Here is a 25,124-nt window from a genome sequence, read left to right as displayed (position 1 = left end):
TAGGTGGTAATTTAAAAAAAAAAAATTGGGAGTAAATCTATAAAAAGCATTTATTATTGAGAGTAATATGAGAAGCCATGAGAGATACATGGCAATTAAGTTGGCAACAAGCCAACAACTCAAAATAAATTATGGCATTTTCTAGCAAAATCTCGTTGACGAAGACTTTAGTGTGGGGGGTAGTCTAAGCGTAGGATAGTGTTGAAACGCATTTGTGGTTAGAAATTTATTGGTAGAAGTGAATCCGTAAATGTGTAGCACAAAGAGCAGCTAATAATAGAGAAACATTAATGTTTTTGGTGCAAAAAGAGAGACATTATTGTTGATTGATGCTATATTTCAAATAAAAAAAAATGTTGATTGATGCTACTTGCAGCCCATTTGCGATGTCGTAGTGTTTATTGGAACGTGTGGTTAAAGGGATTTATAATATTTACTACCTCCGATCCAAATTACTCGCAACTTTGGAATATTTTATATCTCACAAATAATACCCCAAAGTTGCGAGTAATTTGGACCGGAGGTAGTATTTTTTTTTTTTTTTTTTTTTTTAAAACAAACTTCCGGTTTAGATATGATATTCAAGATATTTCAATCAAATTTTGCAAGGACAAAACACCAATCTAACTTATTAAATTAATAATTGTACGATATCACTAAGATACAAATTTATTCTTGGTGAACCGTAGTGGACACGGCCAGCTCGAATTTCTTCAAGTTATACATAGTACAAGATTGAAGATACTTGCATCATCTAGGAGTGAATACTTGAAAGGCCTCAATAGAGCTTAAAGACTTGCTTTCCAAATTAAATGTACTAGAACTTGAACCACAATCGTTGAATGAGCCTTTGAATGCTTCAGTAACAAACACTTCATCGGGTTTTGTTTGTGTATCTGGTTCATTCACTTGGGGTAAATGAAGTGACAAGACTGCCTCTATCTCGAGTGACACTTCTTTCATGGATGGTCTTCTCTTTCCATCGGAGCTTAGACATCGCTTTGCCAAAGTAGCAATTGTGTGAAACTCTTCCTTATTACAATTTTCTTCTAGGACTTGAGAGTCTATGATATCAAGCAAACGCGAGTTTTCCATATGGGAAAGGAACCATGATGTTAAACTTCTATCTTGTTCTGATATAGCACGTATTGCTTTTTGTCCTGTTAAAAGCTCAACAAGGACAACACCAAAACTATAAACATCACTCTTTTCAGTAAATTGTTGGGATTGAAAGTACTCAGGATCCAAATAACCAAATGTTCCCATAACACGAGTAGTTACATGAGTTTGATCAGCATCAACAAGTCTTGAAGTTCCAAAATCTGATAACTTTCCCCTGTACTTTTCATCTAAAAGTATGTTTGAAGATTTGATGTCCCTATGAAAGATAGGGATTGAAGATGAATAATGCAAATAGGCAAGTGCTCCAGCCGAGTCAGAAGCAATCTGCAAACGCATTTTCCAGGTGATCGGAAACTCTTCACTTGGATAATGAATATGATGGAAAAGGGTTCCATTAGGAATAAATTCAAAAACAAGTAATGGTACTTCTGTCTCCAAACAACATCCTAACAACTTCACTATATTCCTGTGATTAATTTGTGATAGGATAGCCACCTCATTGATGAATTCCATTATTTCGCTTTCCTCCAATCTCTTTGGCTTCTTCACAGCAACAATCTTTCCTTCGGCCAACATTCCCTTATAGACAGTCCCATGGCCTCCTTGTCCAAGGATTCTATCCTCACTAAAGTTATCAGTGGTTTTTCGTAGCTCGGCAGTGGTGAAGATTTTTGTTCTTTCTACAACTCCTTCTCCAAAAGATAGTTGTTGTTGTTGCAACAACAAACTTCTCTCATAGTATATAGCTCTTTGCCTGATAATCTGTCTTCTTTTGATCAGTTTATATGACCAGCGGCCGATGACAATCAATAGTATTGATCCTAAGGTTACACTCAGTCCTACAATTGACAAACAAAGCACAATAATTATTACCAATAATTCGTATCATTCAATTTACTGTGAAGTATTTTAATAGAAACATATGTGTAGTACATAAGAACTCTATATATATAGAGTAGTAACATACTTGTTAACAATAATAATCCAAGGTGATCTTCAATAGTTTTGTCTGAACTTATACTTTTAATTAAATAAAACTTTATATAGTTTAATTTTTATCAAGTAATTAAAGATGTTAATGTTATATCACCAAAAAAAAAAAAAAAAAAAAAAAAGACATATTAATGTTATAGCAACCATTGCTATAATAAAAAAAGAACAGAGGAGTATGACTTTAAAGCTAGAATGGATTTAAATTATTTTCATTTATTAAATTTTAATCATTGCTCCTTTTAAGGATAATCCAATGAAGATCGATGAGTGCTTGAAGCACCAAACAAATGCCCAGTCAAATTAATCCTAGATCTCTACAACAAAAACACAATGGTATTAGAGGTGTTCGTTGGGCAAAGAGATTATTGAGACAAAATTAGCTTATTATTTGACCAATGTTAGTTGGTAACCACTACAATAAGTAAATAAGCTAATTAGGATGGTTGATGATGAGCCGATTTAAAGAGCTTAGTTTTCCAAATAAGCTAATTTTCCATAAGTTGCATAGGGGAGCTTTTTTTATCATCCAACTAATTATTGTCTGGTGGTGATGTTCCCTTATGCACAGGACAATTTGTCCCTTTATAAATAAATGCATTAGCTCTGCTTTCCTCAAAAGAAAAAAATAAATATATTTTAAGGTGTAATAACAATTATACCCTCTCGTCAAAAAAAAATAATTATACCCTCATATAACCCAAACTCTATTGCAATAAAATATGTGATCAATGTCGTTGAGTTATTTGTATAAAAGTGTTTGGTAAAAAGCCGGTTTCATAAAGTTGTTTAAGTAGGTGAAATGATTAATAAAGTGAAATTAGCTAATACAATATGTTAGTCAAAATCAGATTAGGTTACTCTTGGAGCATGTTATGCTATCATAAAGGTTAGATCGACTTCTATATTTTCTTTAAAGGTACTTGGTGAATACTTAAACCAAGAGGGAAGTGTTACACCTACAATACTTAAACCAACGCCGATATATAGATGAAGAAGAATAATTGAATAGTATAGTAAGGCAAACTTACCTACTAACTGTTTGTATCGGCTTTGTATAGTAGAAGGAATACAAAGAGTATGCCTTACATCTGCGCTGATATTGCTGTTAGTCCAGTAACCTTTTGGGCATCGGCAAATATAACTTCCAAATGTGTTGACACAATATGCTGGTGGGAATTTACACGATTTGTTGTGCTGCTTACATTCATCAATATCTAAAAGGTTTACATCCATGGAATATATATTATTAGTAGGGGAAACAATAATTTCAGGTAGAGAAAATCATGACTCTACTGTACAAACCTTGGCAATCACGAAGGTAGGGATTACCCTCGAATCCGGGATTGCATCGGCAGCGGTATCCCCTTTTAACGTTAAGGCACTTACTATTTCCTTTGCATATGAAATTCTGACCTGCTTGAGAATTCCGGGCCTTTATACAATCTCCAACTCCAATAATCGACCAATCGTAAACCATAGGAAGCTGCAACTTGTCAAAATAAGTAAAGTCTTTAGATAGATACTGCGGTAAAATGGTGGGCATAGCATCATTTGCGACCGCAAATGCAACACTACATGGGTTGAAATCTCGTACATAAGTGTGATTTTTATGACTGGAAACACTTATGTAGTTTAACTTCATTCCATCAGGAATTGAGGCCGTGCAACAGCCTAACCCAAAGCATCTATTATCCATATGTTTAACACGACGAAAATACATTGCTTGCCTATCATCACACATAGTCGCACACCCTGAACGAAGCTCTAAAGTTGCATTATCCTCATCATTACCAACAAACCACACGGACGTATCACATCCATAGGCAAAAAACAAATTTTTTGTAGTTGAAAACGTAAACTCGTTACAAAACTTGATGTTTCTACTTGCTTCCCAAATCTGCCCATTGTGAGGCTTATCATAAGTATAGCAAGTATATGATACCGGGTAAGGTATCCACAATTCACCATCCAAAGTGATATTGACTACCTCTATCTTATTGCCTATATATGCTCTAGGAGGATTTGCACTATTGTTACAAAAGACACTATAGATAATAGTATTGGAATTATTATAGAAACATTCATTTCCTATACCAAATGGGTATGGAATGGTAAGGTCGCCACACTTTTCAGGGCAATTCGGAAGGGCTATTTGTGAGTCAGCTGGATCTGGAGCTGGAGCTAGAGCATGAACATCTGGGTAATGTCCCCCAATTTTTCGGAGACCTATTAAAGCTATAACTGCCCACAATACACCAAAAATATGTAGCAACATTCTTAATTATAACTAGCTTTGTTGTCAAATGTGATTTTGTTTTCTTTGAGGTTTGAAGATGAATGCTTATTTTCTACTTGAAAAACTTACACTTGGTATAATTAATTCTATGACTTAATTAGCTTAGTTTGTGTATATATTATATGATTATATAGTAAAGTGGAGTGGATAGTTAATAGTGTCATGAATGTTATAGCTCATGTATCAAAGTCGATCTTTTTGTCAATCTCTCACAATTATCGAAGTAACTTTCATTTGTGTGGCTACAACACATATGAATCAAATATCTCAAGAATTATTGCATGCATTATTCATGGTACCTAAATAAAAAGTTTCTAATTAATGTAATCTTAATTTTTTTATTTTTTGGTGTTTAGAGAGCCACAAGGGCGGGGACGAGAATCGATCCTAGGACCTCCTGGAATCGGGAGGGAAGCTCTTACCACTTGAGTTATCCCTCACTCTCTAATGTAATCTTAATTTAATCCATATGTTTTCATTTTATTTACTACTCCCACCGTCCCATGTCCTATGAATATTGTTTCGTGCAGTCTGCTGTTTTGGTGGAGTATATGCTTGTGTTCAACAAGCCTCCAAATAAGGCAAACAATAATCGTTTGAAACATGATTACCATATGAAATATTTTATTACCTACTTATTTATTCTTCTTAATGTTTATATCTTTTTATTCCACTTTGCACTCACAACCCCAGCAAATATAACTTTTTTAAAAGATGGAATTAGTTGCCTATTCATTTCAATATGTTTGTTTCTTTTAAAAGTGATAGCTTTTTTCATTATAAACCGTTTTTTTTAAGTGACCCTACATTCTTTTTTTAGTAGCAATGTTGGAGATTTCACACTTGCGAATGCATATTCTATAATTTTAATAGCTTAAGTTTAATTTTGTTGAAAATTATAAAAATTTGGTATGTTGAAAGCAAATTAAACTTGAAGAACCCATATGACTATATGTTTTCCAATGTACAAAAGACGATTAAAAGAGCGTGTTTGAATAGTGTAAAATTCTAAAGGTTGGTTGTGATTCAAAAAAAAAAAAAACATACTATCTCTGTTTCACATTTTTTGCAACTTTGAATGGTGCACAGACTCTCAGGTAAAATTAGTGGGAGCTAAAAAAAAACTGTTTTTTGTGAGAGTTATAAAATAGTGGTCTTAATAGCCATTTATAGAACGGAATAATGAAATGATGCAAATTTAAGGAGACAATCCTAAAAGGATATTGGAGCAAACTTTTAGATACAACGGGACTATTTCGTAGCCTTTTGATATCTCACAAGTTCCATCTAAAATCGTAAAATGTCGACCCCTAAATTAAAACCTCGATAATTTCATTAGCTGCTGTAAATTCATCGCCACCACCACCAACGCCTAAGCATGAATAAGAAATATAGTCTGACAGTACAAACGTAAAACGTTGTACACTTACCTATTAACAGTTTGTATCGGCGGCTTTGATCAGTAGAAATACAACGACTATTTGTATCTGTACCGTAACCTCCTGGGCATAAGCAAGCATAACTTCCAACTGTGTTGACACAAAATGCTGGGAGTGTACATGCATTGCTTTGCAAACATTCATCAATATCTAAACATATACACATCCAAGGAATATTAGTCCCTTAATTTTTAATGTCATTAACAAACATACCAATCTTATTTGTTACTCAAATGGAGGATAAAAAAATGCATTGCATACCTTGGCAATCATTAAGGTAAGGATTACCCTCATATCCGGGCTTGCATTGGCAGCAGTATCCCCTGTTAACGTCAAGGCACTCACTATTTCCCTTGCATATGTATTCTTTATAAGCTTGAGCAGTTTTACAATCTCCTGTACCAATAATCGACCAATCATAAACCACAGGAAGCTTCAACTTGGCAAAATGAGTAACGTCTTGGGATAGATAGCCTGCAATATTGGTGGGCATAGCATCATTTGCGACCACAAATGCAACACTACATGGGTTGAAATCTAGCGTGTTCTTGTGATCTTCAAAACTGCGAGCCGTTATGTTGACTATGGTCATTCCATCAGGAATGGAGGCCTTGCAACACCCAAACCCAGAGCATACATTATTCTTACCATTACCAAAATTCTTTGCTTGTTTTTCATCACAAAGAGTCATGCACCCCGAACGAATCTCTATGGTTTCATTAGTCCGCCAATCAGCACCAACAAACCATACATACGTGTCGCATCCAAAGGCGACAAGAGAATTTTGGGTCAATGAAAATGTGAACCCATTATAATACAAGCCGTTATTACTTGCATTATGAACCTTATGATCAATGACGACCCGCCCATTTTTTCTATAGGCATAGCAATCGTATGCTACGGGGTGATGTACCCAAACCTCACCATTCAAAGTGATATTGACTACCTCTGCATCGCCTAAATATGTAGTAGGAGGATTTGTACCATTGCTGCACTTCAAACTATACATATTAGTACCTAAATCGTTTATAGAATTTGTGCTATTATAAAAACATCCATCTCCTACACCGAATAGGTAAGGAATGGTAAGGTTGCCACACTTATCAGGGCAACCCGAAAGGGCTATCTGTGAGAGAGCACCAGTGGCAACTGATGATGATCCCCATATTAAAGCTACAATTGCCCACAATATAGCGAAAATATGTAGCAACATTCTTATATTTTTTATTCTTTTGGCAAAACTTACAGTTCATAATTCATATAATTTTATTGCTTAGCTTGTTCTTGTATATAGTAGTGTATAGCACTGGAGTGGACAAGTATGCATTGCCTTGAATTGTAGTTAGGTGCAAAACTAGTCCAAAATGACCGCGTCAATGTCTTCTCGTCAATCTCTTACAATTATGTACATATAGTACCAATGTACCATCAGTTCTTGTGGTTAGAAAACGAACATGTGATTCTATCTAGATAACTATTTCCTCATTCATGTTATCATGTGGAGACATTGAGTAAATGAGTAATAACTTTCTCCTCTTAATTTTCTGACTTATCTACCGGGCTAGGGCTAGCTAGATAGTCACGGGACAACACTACTCTCAAATAATTGTTGCATACATAGTTTTACTTTTCTAAATGCATAAATACAACAATTACTGTCTTTAATTCCCGGTAAGTAAGAGTTACAAAATCGATAATATCAATACAAGTTTGATAAGATTTCACGTGACTCGTGAAAGTTTTTACATATTACTAGTTAGCATGTGCAAGCCTACATGAGATCAGTTGACATAGTTGACTTGGTACGTATAGGACTCTAAATGTAGTGTCGTGGTGGACCGTGGATACGACCAGCTCCGATTAGTCAAGAGTTTGTATGATTAACAAAAATTAGGCCCTTCAAAGAAAAACGGGAAAACAAAACGGAAAGGGAATAGGCTTATACACGATAATATTATCCAATTTTATCATAATACAACGAACCTAGATTGAAAATCTCTGCATCATCTAGGATTGAATAAAAGAGAAGCCTCAGCAGAACTTAAAGACTTGCCTGGCAAATAAAATGTGCTAGAACTTGAAGCACAATCGTTGAATGAACCATTGGTTGCTCCATGGACAAACACTTGATCAGGTTTTGGCGTCTTTGATTCATTCATTGAATAAAGTGACAAAACCGCCTCTATCTCCAGTAGCACTTCTTTCATGGAGGGTCTTCTCTTTCTATCTAAGTTTAAACATCGCATTGCCAAATTAGCGATTATGTGAAACTCTTCCTTACTATCTTCTTGCAGGACTTGAGAATCTATGATATCAAGTAGATGAGAGTTTTCCATATGTGAGAGGAACCATGATGTTAAACTTCTATCTTGTTCTGATATAGCACGTATTGCCTTTTGCCCCGTTAAAAGTTCAACAAGGACAACACCAAAACTATAAACATCACTTTTATCAGTTAATTGGTTGGATTGAAAGTATTCTGGATCCAAATAACCATATGTGCCTATAACACGAGTAGTTACATGAGTTTGATCAGTAGCTACAAGTTTTGAAGTTCCAAAATCTGATAACTTTCCCCTGTACTTTTCATCTAAAAGTATGTTTGAAGATTTGATGTCCCTATGAAATATAGGGATTGAAGATGAATAATGCAAATAGGCAAGTGCTCCGGCCAAATCAGAAGCAATTTGCAAACGCATTTTCCAAGTGATCGGAAATTCTTCACTTGGATTTTGAATATGATGGAAAAGGGTCCCATTAGGAATAAACTCAAAAACTAGTAGTGGGACTTCCGTCTCCAAACAACATCCTAACAACTTCACTATATTCTTGTGATTAATTTGTGATAGGATAGCTACTTCATTGATGAATTCCCTCATTTCACTTTCCTCTAATCTCTTCGACTTCTTCACGGCGACAATCTTTCCTTCGCCCAACATTCCCTTATAGACCATCCCATGGCCTCCTTGTCCAAGGATTCTATCCTCACTAAAGTGATCAGTGGCTTTCTGTAGCTCAGCAACAGTGAAGATTTGTGTTCTTTCTACAACTCCTTCACCCAAAGACATTTGTTGTTGCAACAACAATCCACCATTTTTCTTGAAATACATAGCTCTTTGCTTGATAGCTTGTCTTCTTTTTATCAGTTTATATAACCAGCAACCAACGAGAAACAAAAGTATTGATCCTAAGGTAAGACTCAGTCCTACAATTAAAATAAAGCACACGACAATTATTACAAATACTTTAAACTAATCTCTTTATTAAAAATAAAGCACACGACATAAGTAATTGGTAATGTACGTAAGAACTAGTAAGTAGTAGCACACTCATTACTTCAATAGCAAATTTCAATTGTCATCAATCATAATAATATAATTTGATCTTGAAGCTTGTATAGCTTTATCTCAAGAAAACACCTTAACACAGGTGAAAGTTATAACTTTATAAGGCTAAATAATTACTCCTTTTATTATTGTTGCGTGATCGATTTTGAGGTGGAACTCCTTCGGCTCCATAAAAGCATGCTTTTTTCAGGAGAATCCATGGAAGATTGATGAGTCTTTTTAAGAAGTGAACAAATTCCCAGTTAGTTTAATCTACTAATTTAGCATGAGATGTCACATAAAGTCACAATATATATAAGGTAGTTGGTAATTTTTGATATACAACAAGTTCCCCTAAATTGAAAAAGATGCCCCTAATATAAAACCTTGATAATAACTAATCCTAAATATGAACAAGAATAATAGTTAGGCAAACGTACACATACCTACTAACAGTTTGTATCGGTCGCTTTGATCACTAGAGATACAATGATAACTTCCAAGAGTGTTGACACAATATGCTGGGAATTTACACACATTTCTGTCGAGCGCACATTCATCAATATCTAAAAAAATGTACACATCCATCAAATATAAGTCACTTAATTAATTTTCAAAATCTTCCCTCAAAAAAAAAAAAAAAAAAAAAAAAAAAAAAAAAAAATTCAAAATCATATTAATACTACGTAATAAACATAACCTTAAGGTAGAATTACAAAATGCCTTACATACCTTGGCAATCATGAAGGTAGGGATTGCCCTCGAATCCAGGCTTGCATTGGCAACGATATCCCTTCTTAAAGTCAAGGCACACGCTATTTCCCTTGCAAATGTAATTCTGACCTGCTTGTGCAGTTTTACAATCTTCCGTTCCAATAATCGACCAATCGTAAACAACAGGAAGCCGCAACTTCTGGAAGTAAGTAACGTCTTTGGACAGAAAGTGCGCAACATTGGAGGGTATAGCTTCATTTGCGACCACAAATGCAACACTACACGGGTTGAAATCCACCACTCTCTTATGATCATTGAAACTGCGAGCCGTTATGCTGACTAAGGTTACTCCATCAGGAATCAAGGCCTTGCAACAGCCAAACCCAGAGCATACATTATTTTTACTAGCACTGAAAATCTTTGCTTGTTTTTTGTCACACAGAGTCATACACCCCGAACGAATCTTTGTTGTTTCATTTGTTCGCCAATCAGCACCAACAAACCATACGTATGTATCACACCCCAACGCGACAAGAGAATTTTGGGTCAATGAAAATGTGAACCCATTATTATATAAACTGCTGTTAGTTGCGTTATATATAGTATGATCCATGATCTGCCCATTTGTACTATGATAGGCATAGCAATCATATGCTACGGGGTGACGCACCCAAATTTCACCATCTAAAGTTATCTTGTCTACCTCTGCATCACCTAAATATGTTGTAGGAGGATCTGTACTGTCGCTGCAATGGAGACTATAGATATTAGTATCAAAACCATTAGTTGCAGTTATACTATCATAAAAACATCCATCTTTTATGCCAAATGGGTAAGGAATGGATAGGTTTCCACACTTTTCGGGGCAATTCGGAAGGGTTGTTTGTGAGTGAGCACCAGATGCAGCTATAACTACCCACAATACAGCAAAAATATGCAAAAACATTCTTATACCTTTGCTGTGCTTGTTTTCTGAGCGAATGAAAGATGTATGCTGTTTTTTTTATTATTATTATTTATTTATTTTTTCGTGCAAAACATATGGTTCATTTAATTCTTTGCTTGTTCTTGTATAAAATAGGGCCAGGTAGAGTGGACAAATATGCCGCATTGCCTTGAATGTAAGCTAGGTGCAAGTGTGCAACAGGCCAACAGTAGTCCAAATAGACTGCGTCAAAGTCTTCTCGTTAATCTCTCTTACAACTTTCAAAGTACCAATGCACCATTTGTTTTTGTGGTTAACAAACGTACATATATGATTCAAGTATTGCCTTATGTTACGGAGTAATAACATTCTCCTTTTGATAGTACATGTCTTAATAGTGACAAAACTTTCTCTCAAATAGTTGTTGTAGACTTGCAGATATGGTTCTACATTTCTAAATGCATGACAAATCTATCTCCAATTCTCGGTAGGTAATAAAAACTACCTCCGATTTGTATTACATGCAACTTTGGTATTTTTTATATCTTACAAATAATACACCAAAGTTACATATAATAAGACCTAGATGTAAAAAAATTGATGTCTTAATTTTTAATTTTTTTTTTTTTATTAGTATTTTTTTCTTATTTATTTATTATTTTTTGATAGGTTACATTTTTCAACATACAACTTCAATCCATTCTCAAAATCTTTGATTTTCTATCAACAAAAACTATTAAAATTGGTACAAAGCATTATAAAAGATTGTGATTGTTCCAACAATATACTTAGCTTGTATATGTTAAATACTGTAATATATACGAAGTATATATATATTAGCTAATACTGCAAAAAATTAAACCAAAAGTCAAATTATCTAAATGATCCTAGTTTAGATTTTTGCAATAGTTTATAAACCAAAAGTCAAAATAGTTTGTTTTTTGCAAATAATTACTTGTGCATACTATGTGAATATTTGATTCAATAGTTTGATTTTGGCAATAGTTTGATTTTGGCAATAGTGTGATTTTTTATAAAAGTCAATAGTTTGAATTTTTATAAAATCAAACCCAAAGTCAAGTAAGTATTGCAAAAATCTAACTTTTATAAAATCAAACCAAAAGTCCAGTAACTATTATAAAATCAAACTAGTGGAAGACCCTATTTTAGACTTTTATAAAATAGTTACTCCTACGAAAACAAAGATTTAGTCCAAAAAAAGCTCTAAAATAGCTAATAAAGAAATATGAAAGCATGAGGATCTAGGTCTGATACTGAGTTCATATTAATCAACATAACTCAAATTGTAGATTGCATATGAACGAATGTAATGCATACAGTAGGGAAACATAACAGGGTTTAAGACATATCAGTTGGGTATATCTCTTGATATAGCTTTTACGCTACTAACCAGTAACCAAGAGATGAAGAGAAATTATATTATAGATTTACAGGAACAAAAAATCTGAAAAAATTCATAACAGAGCAATTCAAAATAGACAGCATGAAGGAAAAATAAAATTTACATGAAACAAAATAGAGGGGTTTATTTTCTAAACAGGCAGGCCAGGCCGCGCCCTGGGTGATCCTTCATGTATTTTTAGCAGGCAGGGTGAGCCCTCAATAAGTCAGCTCTTTACAGGTTTCAAGTGGGGCTGAGCCTTTATATGTTTGTTTGCAAGGGAGAACCAGAAAGTACTCCGTATAATGTAAGAAAAAGAACTCAAGAAGAAGAAACAGCACAAGAAGAGGAGTGAAAAGTACCTTGGCAGTCATGAAGGTAAGGGTCTCCCTGAAACCCTGGGTTGCACTGCAGCGGTATCCATCCTGGTATTGCTTCCCATAATTATTGCCATTTCCCCAGCACATGTAAATTCCAGCAGTAATAGGTATCATCTTGGCTAATGACTAAGAACCTAACCAAGTGACCAATCTTGGTTAAAATTAAAGTTCTGGTAATAGAGATCACTATCATCTTTGGTTAAGATCTGTCTGATAGAATACGGCGGTGCATTACCTGCAGCATGATCCTTAGCCAACACAAAGGCGACACTGCACGGGTTGAAATCTTGCACCAACCGACCTGCTGGTCACTCGGACTACTAAATGTTAAATTGGTATTGTTTACTTCATTTGGATGGAAACCAGGCAGGCAGGCAACAGCCAATGCCAGAGCATGATCTAGTAACTATTAGGATTTAGGACTATACATAGAGCCATAGTAATGTAACTATTAGGTCCTCTTTCTTCACGTCATACCACACAATGACTACATAATTTTCCTTACAATCACACCATCACTATTTTCTCCGTCCCTATATTCACTTTCATTTTGCTTGGTTTGACTTTTATTAACCAAGTAATACATTTCCCTCAATCCAAGCATACCATTAGTGGAGATTTTTTTTTTTTTTTTTTTCTCGGAAGAAAACCCCGAATTTTCTTGGAAGAAAACACTAATCTACAAAACTGTGTTGAATTATCGTATGATATAACTAGGACACAAGTTGGGGTAGGCTGAAGGAGACCTTGATATAATTGACTTAATATAGGACTATACATAGTGCCATAGTAGGCAGGGCCAACTCGAATTTCATCAGGGATTAATGTGATTGACAAAAAAGTTAGGCCCTCTGGGAAGGGGAAAAAAAAGGCAAGCAAAAAAATTTAAGATCACCTCAATCTATACATGCTATGAATGGAGTACAAAATTGAAGATATCTGCATCATCTAGTATTAAATAGTAGAAATTCTTCAGCAGAATTTAGAGACATACTTTCCAAAGAAAATGTGCAAGAACCCGAAACATAATCATAGCGCGAACTTTTCATTGTTCCAGCAAACACTCGGTCAGATTGTTGTCTATTTGGATCATTCATTTGTGGTAAATGAAGTGATAAGACTGATTCTATTTCTAGTAGTACTTCTTTCATTGCAGGTCTTCTCTTTCCATCCAAATCTAAACAACGCATTGCAAGATTAGCAACTTTGAGAAACTCTTCCTTCAAAGCGTCTTGCAGGACTTGAACATCAATTATATCAAGCAGAGTAGAGTTTTCCATATGAGAAAGGAACCATGATGTCAAACTTCTATCCTGCTCCAAGTCTTCCAGCGTAGCACGTATTGCCTTTTGTCCCGTTAATAGCTCAACTAAAACCACACCAAAACTATAAACGTCACTCTTTTCAGTAAAATGACTGGATCGAAAGTACTCGGGATCCAAATAACCAAAAGTTCCCATGACACGTGTAGTTATATGAGTTCTATTAGTAGCCACAAATCTTGAAGTCCCAAAATCTGACAACTTTGCTCTGTACTTTTCATCAAGAAGTATGTTGGAAGGTTTGATGTCCCTATGAAAAATGGGAATAGAAGACGAAGAGTGTAGATAAGCGAGAGCTCCAGCTGAATCAGAAGCAATTTGTAATCGCATTTTCCAAGTGATTGGAAACTCTTCACATGGATTATGAATATGATGGAAAAGTGTTCCATTGGGGATAAACTCGTAAACTAGTAATGGGACTTCTGTCTCCAAACAACATCCCAACAACTTCACTATATTCCTATGGTTAATAATTCGTGATAAAATTACCATTTCATTGATGAATTCCCCCACTTGGTTTTCTTCCTCTACTATATTAGACTTCTTGATGGCAACAATTCTTCCTTCACCCAACATTCCTTTGTAGACAGTACCACGACCTCCTTGTCCAAGTATTCTATCCTCATTAAAGTGGTCAGTAGCTTTCTCAAGCTCATCGATAGTGAAGATTTTCATTCTGGCTACAACTTCATCAGTAGACACTTCTTGTTGCAGCAACAGCCCCCCATTCCTCTCAAAGTATTTAGCCCTTTGCTTGACAGATTGTCTTTTTTTTATCAGTAAATATAACCACCACCCAACAAGAAAGGAAAGCAGTGATCCCAAGGTTAGACTTAGTCCTGCAGTTCATGAAAAAAACACAATACTTAGAAATAGATGATTCTTGCACTTGCACATTTCAGAAACAGTGTAAAAGGTCCTAATATGAAGTCATATATGCAAGCTGACATTAGCAAGAAGTTCAGAAGCAATTCGTGTAATAACTAGAATTATTCATTTTGCCAAGTCAGGTAGTTTGTTAGCTTAGCTTGTACTAATTGTTCTAAGTATCTTCTTCTATACTCTACTCATCTGTAATAAGATTAACTAGCTGTAGATCTTTCTCTTGTCTTATTTTTTTTTTCAAATTTGACAAATACTTGTAAAAAAACAAAAAACACTCTGAATCATAATAGGGAAACTGAGCTGCAAGTGATGGCAATGGAAGATTTAAGATTGAATCAACCATATCAACGATCCCAGGGAGATCAGTTAAACTTCACACACTTTAATCTTTTCAGGCTTAATTACCTGCAGAGGTTATTTTGTTTTCTCGTTAATTTGCATTCTAAGCAACTTCCTATGCAACTAAACCAAAATCTGTTCTTGATTAAAATTGTAACATCAATGAGAGACTACTGTGGAATTAACTGTATGTTAATTGACTTTCCACCAATTTGTTCTTGGTTGTTCTTGTAACATCACTGAAAACTCAGCAACAATTATAAAGCAGTATAAAAGAGGCAATATCCTGATGACTTCCTATACCTATTATTATCTTGTTATTCATTAACAGAGACATAGTGAGTCAGCAGCAACAGCTGTACAGGATAGGAGATTTACTACTACTTTTCAAGGCAAGGGATAAACAATCCTGGGTATTCTAGCAAGAGTTCTATGAACTTCAGGGTAGCAAGGTCATACACTCATACCATACCAGCGGACAAAGATTCAACATTGGCAGTAGACAGACAATTGCAAATATTTCTGTAATTATTGTAATATTCCAACACAGAACATTGACCGGGGTTAGAAAGTCTATGAATATCCAAACAGGTTTGACAAGACCAAAAAATTGGCTACATAAGCTTAGGGCATAAATCCTGGAAATGTAACTTCAACCAACACAGCTCTTATAACAACCCATTACCATCAGGGATCAGCTTATGCAGTTGCTAAATAAACAAAGTAATGGCTCAGACAACATGGATAATGCAAGCTGAATACAAATCTATTGCAGCAACAGCTTCTGGATTACTTGGGTGGTCAGAGTACTGGAGGAACTTTGTGTGACTAATCTCAGGCTCAAAAACTTCAGATTGTAACAGTCAGTTAACATTATACATAGCCAAGAATCTACGACAGGACAATGCACATTGAGCTTAATTGCCAGTATACCAGAGAAAAAAAAAAAAAAAAAAAAAAAAAAAAAAAAAAAAAAAAAAAAAAAGAGCTAGATTTTTTTTTTTTTTTTTTTTTTTTTTTTTTTTTTTTTTTTTTTTTTTCTGTGAATGGAGTAGAGCTGCAAGAGGCTGCAATCAAGGATCTATTTTCCTTTTTTTTTGCATTCTTGAAGCTAAAGATTTTAACACAGAATCCAAGGTTATTGTTTATAGAATAACCCCTTGTGTGCAATTGAAATACTCCTACAAATGTAATCATAAGTATATAATCCATATTTCAAATTTAAATCTGACAAATGACAATAGAACCAGAGGAACATATAATTCTAGCAAGGAAATTCATTCACTTGTTCAAACATTTTTGTCATGTCATAAAAATATCCCACATTTTGAAATATAGAAGAATAATCTAGTCTCCAACTATTTCAAGATATAGTGCTCCCAAGCTCTCTAATGGGGGAATGACATGCATTATTATTTTTCTCATTAAAAAATAATCAGAAACTATGTCAACAATTTAATTATTTATTTATTTATTTTATTTTATATTGGGAGGGAGTTCAAGAAATGAGACTAAAGCAAAAAAAATAAAAAAATAAATAAATAAATATAGGTCCACATACCTACTAACAAATTGTATTGGCTACGACGCGCACTGTTGGGATCGAGAATACACAGATTATTTTTTGTGCCTTTCCTGGTGGTGTAGCCTGGCGGGCATAAACATTTATAGCTTCCAACAGTGTTGACACAATATGCTGGCTCTTTACACAAATGACTTCCTTGGGTACATTCATCAATATCTAATATGAGCACATGAAAATCAATATTACTATAAAATCATTCTACTATTTTTCAAAATCATTAATGAACAGAACTTTCAGTGAAGTCGTGTGTGCAATTACTAAATATATCCAGTGCCGTAAGAAGAAAATAAATTACCCTGGCAATCATGAAGATAAGGATTACCCTGGAACCCAGGGTTGCATTGGCAGTGGTATCCCCTCTGATATGGCAGGTTAAGGCACACACTATTACTCTTGCATATGTACTCCCCAGATGATTTGGCAGTTTCACAATCTTTTGTTCCAATTGACCAATGATGGACCACAGGAAGTCGCAGATTTTTGAAATGTGTGGCATTTTGAGTTAGAAAATCCCCTAAAGAAGAGGGCATTGCATCATTTGCAACCAAAAATGCAACGCTGCATGGATTAAAATCCAACACATTCTGGTGATTATTGTAACTCTTAGCCTCAATGCTAATATTGTTAGCACTGTCAGGAATGAAGCCCAGACAACAGCCGATACCTGAGCACTTATCCCTCAAAAGATCTTTTTGTGCTTTATTACATAAAGTCATGCACCCAGAATTGAATAGAGTTGCATTAGTGATCCCTGTACCACCAAACCAAGCATAGGTGTCACAACCAATGGCAACAAGAGAGTTTTGGGTGGGCGATATAGTAAATCTTCTTAACAAATCAATCTTAGATACAAAATGAACTTCACCATCTTTATCAAAACAACTAAATGAAACAAAGTGAAGTACCCTGAATTCACCATCCAAAGTGATACTTACTACCTCCAAATCGGCATCATTCATTAAAGTTGGAGGATCTGTACTATTGTCACAAGTGAGATTGAAGAAAGGACCATCTACTGGGTTATCATAATGACATTCATCCCCTACGCCGAATGGATAAGGGATAGTAATGTTGCCACAGCTTTTGAGGCAATTTGGAAGGGCTTTCTCTATATGCGAAGCATCAGAGGCTGCTGATGATCCCACAAAAAATTGGATACCCAATAAAGCTAGTATTGCCCACATTACAATAACAACAATATTTCCCCCTTCCATAACTGTCAAGTTTTTTTTTTTCAATGGATGTATTTTGAGCTTGAGTTAAAGTCTTCACCTCACTTAGAATGTTAGACTGCTACAAGAGTCAAATTTAGTTGTTCCAAAATCTTCAATATTTTTATTGTATGATTAAGAATACAAGGCTTTGGTAGACTAAAGAAGATCTTGACGTTGGAGTTGGTGCAGGTTACCCATTCTTGGTTAGTTTGACATCTAGAAAACGACAAATACTCGCCAGCAAAGAAAACACTAACCTACAAATTTCTATGCCAATTGCCATTATTCTATACAACTAGGCTTAGAAAACACTTTCCAACTTAAAAATGAGAGTACCATTTTCCTACCAAAACACTTTTTTTTTTTTTTTTTTTTTTGACAGTCATGAAAGCGAGGCAATGATGTAACTAGATTCAATTTGAGTACCACCTAAGTCTGTAACCAACTAAGCTACTCTTTCCGGTTTTATTTTTTTTAAGTGTTATACTAATCAAATGCGGTCGTATTTTTTTTTTAAGTATTACATTATTATTTATCTTTTTTTTGGCAAAACTACATTTTAATACTATGAATTATCTATGTCTTCTCACTTGCTCTTCACCCAAACCCACTACTACTTTTTTTCATTACTTCGTATTGTTTTCCTCTTAGATTCATTCCTTTTCAATAAACAATATTGATCAAAGTGTAAATTTTTAAAAAAACACAGAGGGAGTAGTTGATAACTTCTTTGAATATGTTTTCTCTTGAGTATATAAAGATTATGAAGTTATGAACTATGGAACTAAAGAGATTAATGCTAATAATTGTAATGTAGACAGATTCGAACACACCTCCAAAGACTTTAACCAAAAAAGCTACTCATATTAATACACATTTATAATTTTATAAGTAGAGTGTCTAAAATAGTTAAAAATTAAAATTAGGTATGGAATAAAAATTAATTACTGTAAAATATTGAATGAAATTGAAAGTAGTCATTCCAAAATATCTAATCAAATGCAGGCATATGCAGTACCAAATTAGTAGCAATCAATGTTGAATAAATTACAAAATTAAAAATTGAAGCTTGCCAACAAAAAAAAAAAGTTGAAGAAAAAATTAAGCTTACCCACAGCATTTTGGACGGAGAACAAAGTCAATCGCCGGAAAATTCAGATGGTCGGAGGAGGGGTCGCCGGAGGTGATATCCCCAGCCGTCGCTGGCCGGAACATTTTATACTGCATCTCTCATTTTTTTTCTTTTTTTTTTTCTTTTGTTTTTTTGGGGCGAAGAAGAGGGGCAAAGCCCTTTTATAGTTTATACCGCATCTCTAATAAGGTTGTACGTTACTGTACATAGATTACAAGTTTGTGCACAAATAGCACAATGTATAACTGCTATAGTGCTACACTGCTACACTGCTACTGGTATTAGCGGTTTTACTTTATACACGAATCAGGTTTTTGGCCTAAGCTAACTAAGTACCTAGGTTTATGGGATGTTGGGAATGATTTGTTTAATCAATAATGGTTTATGATCTTATGGACAAATAAAATTTTTTTTTTGTGTCATTGAATTACTCCTACACAGGGTAAGGGTTGGTGTAGTTCACCTTATGTTTGTTGATCTGATCAGATTATTTGATTTAATCAAATTTTGACCTTATGCGTACGATAATGAAATATATCAAGTCGGATCTTATTAGATTTGTATTAATGTCGATTTTATTAATATGTAATTTTTAGAATTCTTTCATCATGAAATTATAGATAATTAGACATAAAAAATTGTACATAAAATGATTATCTGATCTGAATTTATTTTTAAATATGGCATGAGTCTTTAATTAGAGTTTTCTTTGTTTATAAATACTTTTAACAATTTTACTGGCACACATATCAATGCATAAAATTCGACCATATATTTATACAATTACATATTGGTAAATATTGAAAATTTTAATATTTGAAACACAAGATATACATTGAGAATCATGTAATTTATCCAATAACATTTGATTTTTATAATCAATGCTCATCTTTGATATAGCTTTTATGCTAGTTACAATATAACTCATACTATTATAGATGTACAGCACTAACAGTAGCATAAAATTTGAAGAGAATCATAATATAAGCTCTTCAAAAATAAAATTTACATGAAATAAAATATGGAGCATCCTTGTGGACACATGTTATTTAATGTTATCGACTGAATAATAGAGAAGGTTCAGCAGAGCTAGAAGAGCTGTTTTCCATATAAGAAGTGCTAAAACTTGTAAAATCATTATAGTATAAACCTTTGGATGTTGTTCCAGTAGACAGATGAATGGACAATACTGCTTCTATCTCTTGCAAAACTTCTTTCATGGCTGGTCTTTTCTTTCCATCCAAGTTTAAACATCGTTTTGCGAGATTAGCAATAGTAAGAAACTCTCCCTTCAAACTCTTTTGTAGAATTTGAGAATCTATAATATCAAGCAAACTAGAGTCTTCCATATGGGAAAGAAACCATGTTGTCAAACTTCGATCCTCTTCTGATATTGCGCGTATTGCTTTCTGTCCTGTTAAAAGCTCAACAAGTACCACACCAAAACTGTAAACGTCACTCTTTTCAGTAAACTGACTAGATTGAAAGTACCCTGGATCTAAATAACCAAATGTTCCCATTACTTCAGTGGTTACATGGGTTTGATCAGTCGCCACTGATTTTGAGGTTCCGAAATCTGATAATTTAGCCCTATACTTGTCATCCAAAAGTATGTTGGAAGACTTGATGTCTCTGTGAAATATAGGAATAGATGATGATGAATGCAAATACGCGAGTGCTCCAGCTGAATCAGAAGCAATCTGTAAGCGCATTTTCCAAGTGATTTGGAACTCTGCATTCGGATAATGAATATGGTGGAAAAGAGTTCCGTTGGGTATAAACTCATAAACTAGTAATGGAATTTCCGTCTCCAAACAACATCCCAATAACTTCACAATATTCCTGTGATTAATTAGTGATAAGATAACAACTTCATTAATGAATACCTCAAGATTGCTTTCTTTCACTAGTTTTGCCTTTTTTACAGCAACAATTCTTCCTTCACCAAGCATTCCTTTATAGACAGTACCATAGCCTCCTCGTCCAAGTATTCTATTTTCGTTGAAGTGGTCAGTGGCTTTCTCCAACTCCTCAATTGTGAAAACTTTCATTCTCTCTACAGCTCCGTCACCAGAAGACATTTGTTGGTGCATCAACAATCCACCATTTCTCTCATAGTATTTAGCTCTTTGTTTGACAACCTTCCTTTTCTTGATTAATGAATTTACCCACCATCCACCGAGAAACAGAAGTATTGAACTCAGTGTCACACTCAATCCTGCAGGATGACATATATAAACACTAAAGATTAGGTTTAGACAGTTGATTATTATACTAGTGAAAAATAGAAATAGAGTACATAAAGCCTTGTAAAACCAACAATTCAAGGGGTTGAAGAAAATATATATGGACTTATGCCTTACCTACTAACAACTTGTATCGACCATGATGGTTAGTGTTGAGATCAGGAACACAAGGATTAATCAGTGTGCCATTGCCACTATAGCCTCCAGGGCATTTGCAATTATAACTTCCACGAGTGTTGATGCAGAGTGCCGGTTTCTTACATGGATTATTGTTTTCATCCGCACATTCATCAATATCTGAATATTTACACATAATTGATTATGATATCATTCAATTGTAAACTACACAAAAATGATGCTACTATACTAGATTACTAGTACTATTCTTTGTTTTAAGGATTGTCTCATTCAAGGTTCTGACTGTTTGGTCCGGCTTACATTTTATTTCCTAAACAGGCAGGTTTCGCCATGAGTGACTTTTCCTGTGTTTTTTGAGGACAGGGTGAACCCTCAATTAGTCAACCCTTTACGGTGTTAAAGTTGTTAATGGGGCTGAGCCTCTATATGTTTTGTAAGGGAGGAGTATAATGTAAGAAAAAGAACTCGAGAAGAATAAACAGAACAAGAAGAGGAGTGAAGAATACCTTGGCAGTCATGAAGGTAAGGGTTACCCTGAAACCCTGGGTTGCATTTGCAGCGGTATCCATCCTGGTATTGCTTCTCATAACATTTGCTATTTCCCTTGCACATGTAAATCCCAGCTGCTCGAGCTGCTTCACAAGTTGTGTTCCCAAGCGACCAATCAAAGAAAACTGGAAACTTCAGATCCGGGTAATAAGTATTATCTTGGGTTAGAATCTGTCTGATAGGGTAAGGTAGTGCATTGTCTGCAGCATGATCCTTAGCCAAAACAAAGGCGACACTGCACGGGTTGAAATCTTGCACCAACTGCTGATCACTCGGACTACTAAATGTTAAATCAACATTGTTTACTCCATTGGGAATGGAAACCAGGCAACAGCCTATGCCAGTGCATGATCTAGTATCAACATCTTCAGGTGCAGCACACACAGTCATACACCCAGAACGGAACACTCTCTTGTTGTTCATTGTACCATTCAGCATCACAAAAGTATCACACCCAATGGCACCAATAACATTTTTGGTTGTCGAAAGAGGAAACCTTTTTGTACGTATCCAGGCTCGATATTCAGCAGAAGGGGCAGTAGTATTAGACTTATCATAACAACGATATGAAATAGGGTAATGTACCAAGAGTTCACCCTTCAAAGTAATTTCCTTTATCTCTACCTTATTTCCCAAAGCAAGAATTGGAGGATTGGCACTAGTGTTACAACTGAGGTTGAAGTATCTACCATCATCAATTGGGGTTCCATAGTGACATTTATCCCCTACACCAAATGGGTAAGGGACCGAGATGTTGCCACATTTTTCGGGACAGTTTGGAAGGGCTATCTGTGAGATAGCATCAGCAGTTGCTGATGATACCCCAGCGATTTGTAGACTGGCCAATGAAGCTAGCATTGGCCATAGTAGAGCAACAATAACATTTAGCCATACTCTGTGAAAACCCAAACAACTCCATCCCTCTTTTAACATTCTTCTGATTTTTGCACCAACTTAGCAAAAAGAGTGCACATAACTTTATATGAAATTGTTGGTAGAGTACTGCACAGTTAACAGCTGCAGGAAGAATTAAAACCAAGTTAAACTGAGTCAAAATCTTGTTCTGCATACCCCAGAAAGCGGAAGCCCAGCAAGGCAGATTCGTCTAGAATTGATAATCACATAATATATTCAGAACTTGAGTATCATTGTTGCTACATACTAGATCTAAATGCACACGATGCATGTTTTATATTTAAATCAACGTGTACATAAAATAATTAAAAATGAATATTTTGGGCGGACATCAAACTTCACAAACTAATTAAGTGATGACAAAAAAAAAAAAAAAAAAAAAAAAAAAAAAAAAAAAACAGTTGATACTTATTGACATAGAGGGTATTATTATGTTACATAAACGAAATAAAGTTGTTAATCAAATATAATTAGAATAAATGGGATTATATGATAATTCTATTAATAGTAGGTGTCTTTATTCTGTTGACTAGAGTTTGCTTTCTTTCCTGGTATTTTGTTGTAAATTGCAGCTAAGATGATAAATAAGCATAATTTAATACAAGTATGGTATTTTAATAGAAAATTATTTTTAAAATGACTAGTGTTTGACACTTTGACTGCAAAAAGTTGTTTTCTAAACTTTGCACATGCATGTATCTCTTGATGAGGTGTCCGTCTTAACTCTTAAGTGCAAATAATTGCACTCCATTAATAGATAGTTGATTTTTAATAACCAACAAGTGGTAAGTGTAAACAATTTCTTATACTATGCTATTAATTGGAATCAATATGACTAATTGAGCAATTGACTAAAGTCACTAACTCACTATACACACTTTCATTAAGAAAGTTAATTGTGGTCAATGTAATCCCAATTACCGAGGTCAATGCCTTCTAATGGAAGAGAAATAACAGTTGTTTATGCTTCAAATCAAATACAAAAAATTAAACTAGAATCTTAGAATATAATTATAATACAAAAAATTACTCTACATACAAATTGCATATAATTATACGTCAATGTGATATTATGAAGTACGAGTGTACAAGTAAGAATATCAAAGTATCATCACCTTAAAAATTAAAATGATGGAATAAAAGAATAACGGTTTGAGACAAGCCGTAGCAGAAGTCACATCCCAATGGGGGACTAAACTGGCAACTAAGACAGGCTAGTTGATGATAGATGTAATAGTTAGAACTTAGAAGTATGTAATATGAACTATGAAGTATTAAGTTATATAATTTTCTCAATCAATCAATCAAAGCCTTAATCCCATAACAATGGGTCAGTTGACATGAATCAAATTTGATAATTTATATTATTTTCACGAGTATTAATTTTTCCACATTCAACTTAAATCGTATAAATTTATAATTTTTTTTATTATATATTTTTAAAGGGAAAGAGAACGGAGCTTGAGCAATCGTGTCAAAAAACTATGGTTCTTATCCTAGAATTGTTATTCTTGATAACAGAAAATTAATTGCTTGATATTGAATAATTAACCAAACAATTTTATATTTTGTGAGATTATAGCACAAAACAAAATTTCATAAAAATAAAAGTCTACAAAATATGTATAAAAAAAGTGAGGAAAAAAAAATACCTAAGTAAGATCAGGCAAAGTGATCCATTGTAGCACGACAATGCTGAATTCAGTTCAAACGAAGCTGCAATTTGATGAAGAGTTCTGAAGTGATTTGAAGAAGCAGTCGAATTCTGGGTTGATTTCAGTTCGATGGAATCCACAATTGCGACAAAAATCACGATTTCATTGAAAGAAATAATTGTAAAAATGTGTTTATAGCAAATGAAAAATCGATTTCTGCTAATTGAAGAATAATTAAATTTTTGATGAGTAGTGGTATTTCAATGGAGCAGTTGAGAAGAATAAGAAACAAGTCAAACAACGCTTCAATGAGAGGGAAAATGGGTTAGTCGTAAATGTATTGCGGACCTTTATTAGTGGGCGGGTATGATTATGACTGTAATGTAACGATTTGGGCAATTGGGCCTATCAATATAGGCCCGTCATTACAGGATACGAAAAAACAACTATTTCAAGATAAAGGACACGGGTACGAAATGTTAAAATTCAGATTTTTTTTTTAAAAAAAAAAAGAATTTGACCATACATTTGTCATTTCGTCGTGTGC

At 34.4% G+C, this 25,124-nt stretch overlaps 3 protein-coding genes and 1 pseudogene across 3 annotated transcripts; all 4 read right to left on the bottom strand.

Annotated features, from left to right (window-relative positions):
• Positions 1 to 666: 666 nt before the first annotated feature.
• Positions 667 to 7,063, bottom strand: LOC145627497 (wall-associated receptor kinase-like 8 pseudogene; annotated as a pseudogene).
• Positions 7,064 to 7,849: 786 nt separating this feature from the next.
• Positions 7,850 to 12,711, bottom strand: LOC145627496 (wall-associated receptor kinase-like 8). The gene is made up of 5 exons (XM_081679886.1): positions 12,580 to 12,711; positions 12,268 to 12,280; positions 9,909 to 10,802; positions 9,623 to 9,742; positions 7,850 to 9,055 (listed from the first exon to the last, which is right to left on the bottom strand). The coding sequence occupies exons 1-5, from the start codon at positions 12,709 to 12,711 to the stop codon at positions 7,854 to 7,856; spliced, it is 2,361 nt and encodes a 786-aa protein (XP_081536012.1). The 3' UTR covers positions 7,850 to 7,853.
• Positions 12,712 to 13,061: 350 nt separating this feature from the next.
• On the bottom strand, positions 13,062 to 19,189 carry LOC145626369 (wall-associated receptor kinase 5-like). Its single transcript, XM_081678790.1, has 4 exons — positions 19,054 to 19,189; positions 17,024 to 17,479; positions 16,705 to 16,884; positions 13,062 to 14,758 (listed from the first exon to the last, which is right to left on the bottom strand). Exons 2-4 carry the CDS (start codon positions 17,442 to 17,444, stop codon positions 13,542 to 13,544), a joined length of 1,818 nt encoding a protein of 605 aa, XP_081534916.1. The 5' UTR covers positions 17,445 to 17,479; positions 19,054 to 19,189; the 3' UTR covers positions 13,062 to 13,541.
• A 675-nt stretch (positions 19,190 to 19,864) lies between these two features.
• On the bottom strand, positions 19,865 to 24,846 carry LOC145626367 (wall-associated receptor kinase 5-like). The gene is made up of 4 exons (XM_081678788.1): positions 24,575 to 24,846; positions 21,965 to 23,024; positions 21,438 to 21,617; positions 19,865 to 21,292 (listed from the first exon to the last, which is right to left on the bottom strand). Exons 2-4 carry the CDS (start codon positions 22,938 to 22,940, stop codon positions 20,130 to 20,132), a joined length of 2,319 nt encoding a protein of 772 aa, XP_081534914.1. The 5' UTR covers positions 22,941 to 23,024; positions 24,575 to 24,846; the 3' UTR covers positions 19,865 to 20,129.
• Between the last annotated feature and the right edge of the window lie 278 nt (positions 24,847 to 25,124).

The sequence above is a fragment of the Chenopodium album genome, chromosome 4, assembly GCF_948465745.1.
Source record: "Chenopodium album chromosome 4, dcCheAlbu1.1, whole genome shotgun sequence".
In the NCBI taxonomy this organism is placed as follows: Eukaryota; Viridiplantae; Streptophyta; class Magnoliopsida; order Caryophyllales; family Amaranthaceae; genus Chenopodium; species Chenopodium album.
The sequence above is the reverse complement of the archived record's forward strand: the minus strand, read 5'-3'. Positions and strand labels throughout refer to the sequence as shown.

Bases quoted from the DNA above. Each gene is read 5' to 3' on its own strand.
- LOC145626369 (XM_081678790.1), bottom strand. From the start codon at position 17,444: ATGACTTTATGTAATAAAGCACAAAAAGATCTTTTGAGGGATAAGTGC. The intron at 16,885-17,023 runs GTAATTTATTTT...TGCTCATATTAG, and splicing joins TTATCTTCATGATTGCCAGG to ATATTGATGAATGTACCCAA. The intron at 14,759-16,704 runs GTATGTGGACCT...CATGAACTGCAG, and splicing joins CCAATACAATTTGTTAGTAG to GACTAAGTCTAACCTTGGGA.
- LOC145627496 (XM_081679886.1), bottom strand. From the start codon at position 12,711: ATGATACCTATTACTGCTGGAATTTACATGTGCTGGGGAAATGGCAAT. The intron at 9,743-9,908 runs GTATGTAAGGCA...ACATTTTTTTAG, and splicing joins CTACCTTCATGATTGCCAAG to ATATTGATGAATGTGCGCTC. The intron at 9,056-9,622 runs GTATGTGTACGT...TTTTAATTGTAG, and splicing joins CCGATACAAACTGTTAGTAG to GACTGAGTCTTACCTTAGGA.
- LOC145626367 (XM_081678788.1), bottom strand. From the start codon at position 22,940: ATGTTAAAAGAGGGATGGAGTTGTTTGGGTTTTCACAGAGTATGGCTA. The intron at 21,618-21,964 runs GTATTCTTCACT...GTAAATATTCAG, and splicing joins TTACCTTCATGACTGCCAAG to ATATTGATGAATGTGCGGAT. The intron at 21,293-21,437 runs GTAAGGCATAAG...GTCATCCTGCAG, and splicing joins TCGATACAAGTTGTTAGTAG to GATTGAGTGTGACACTGAGT.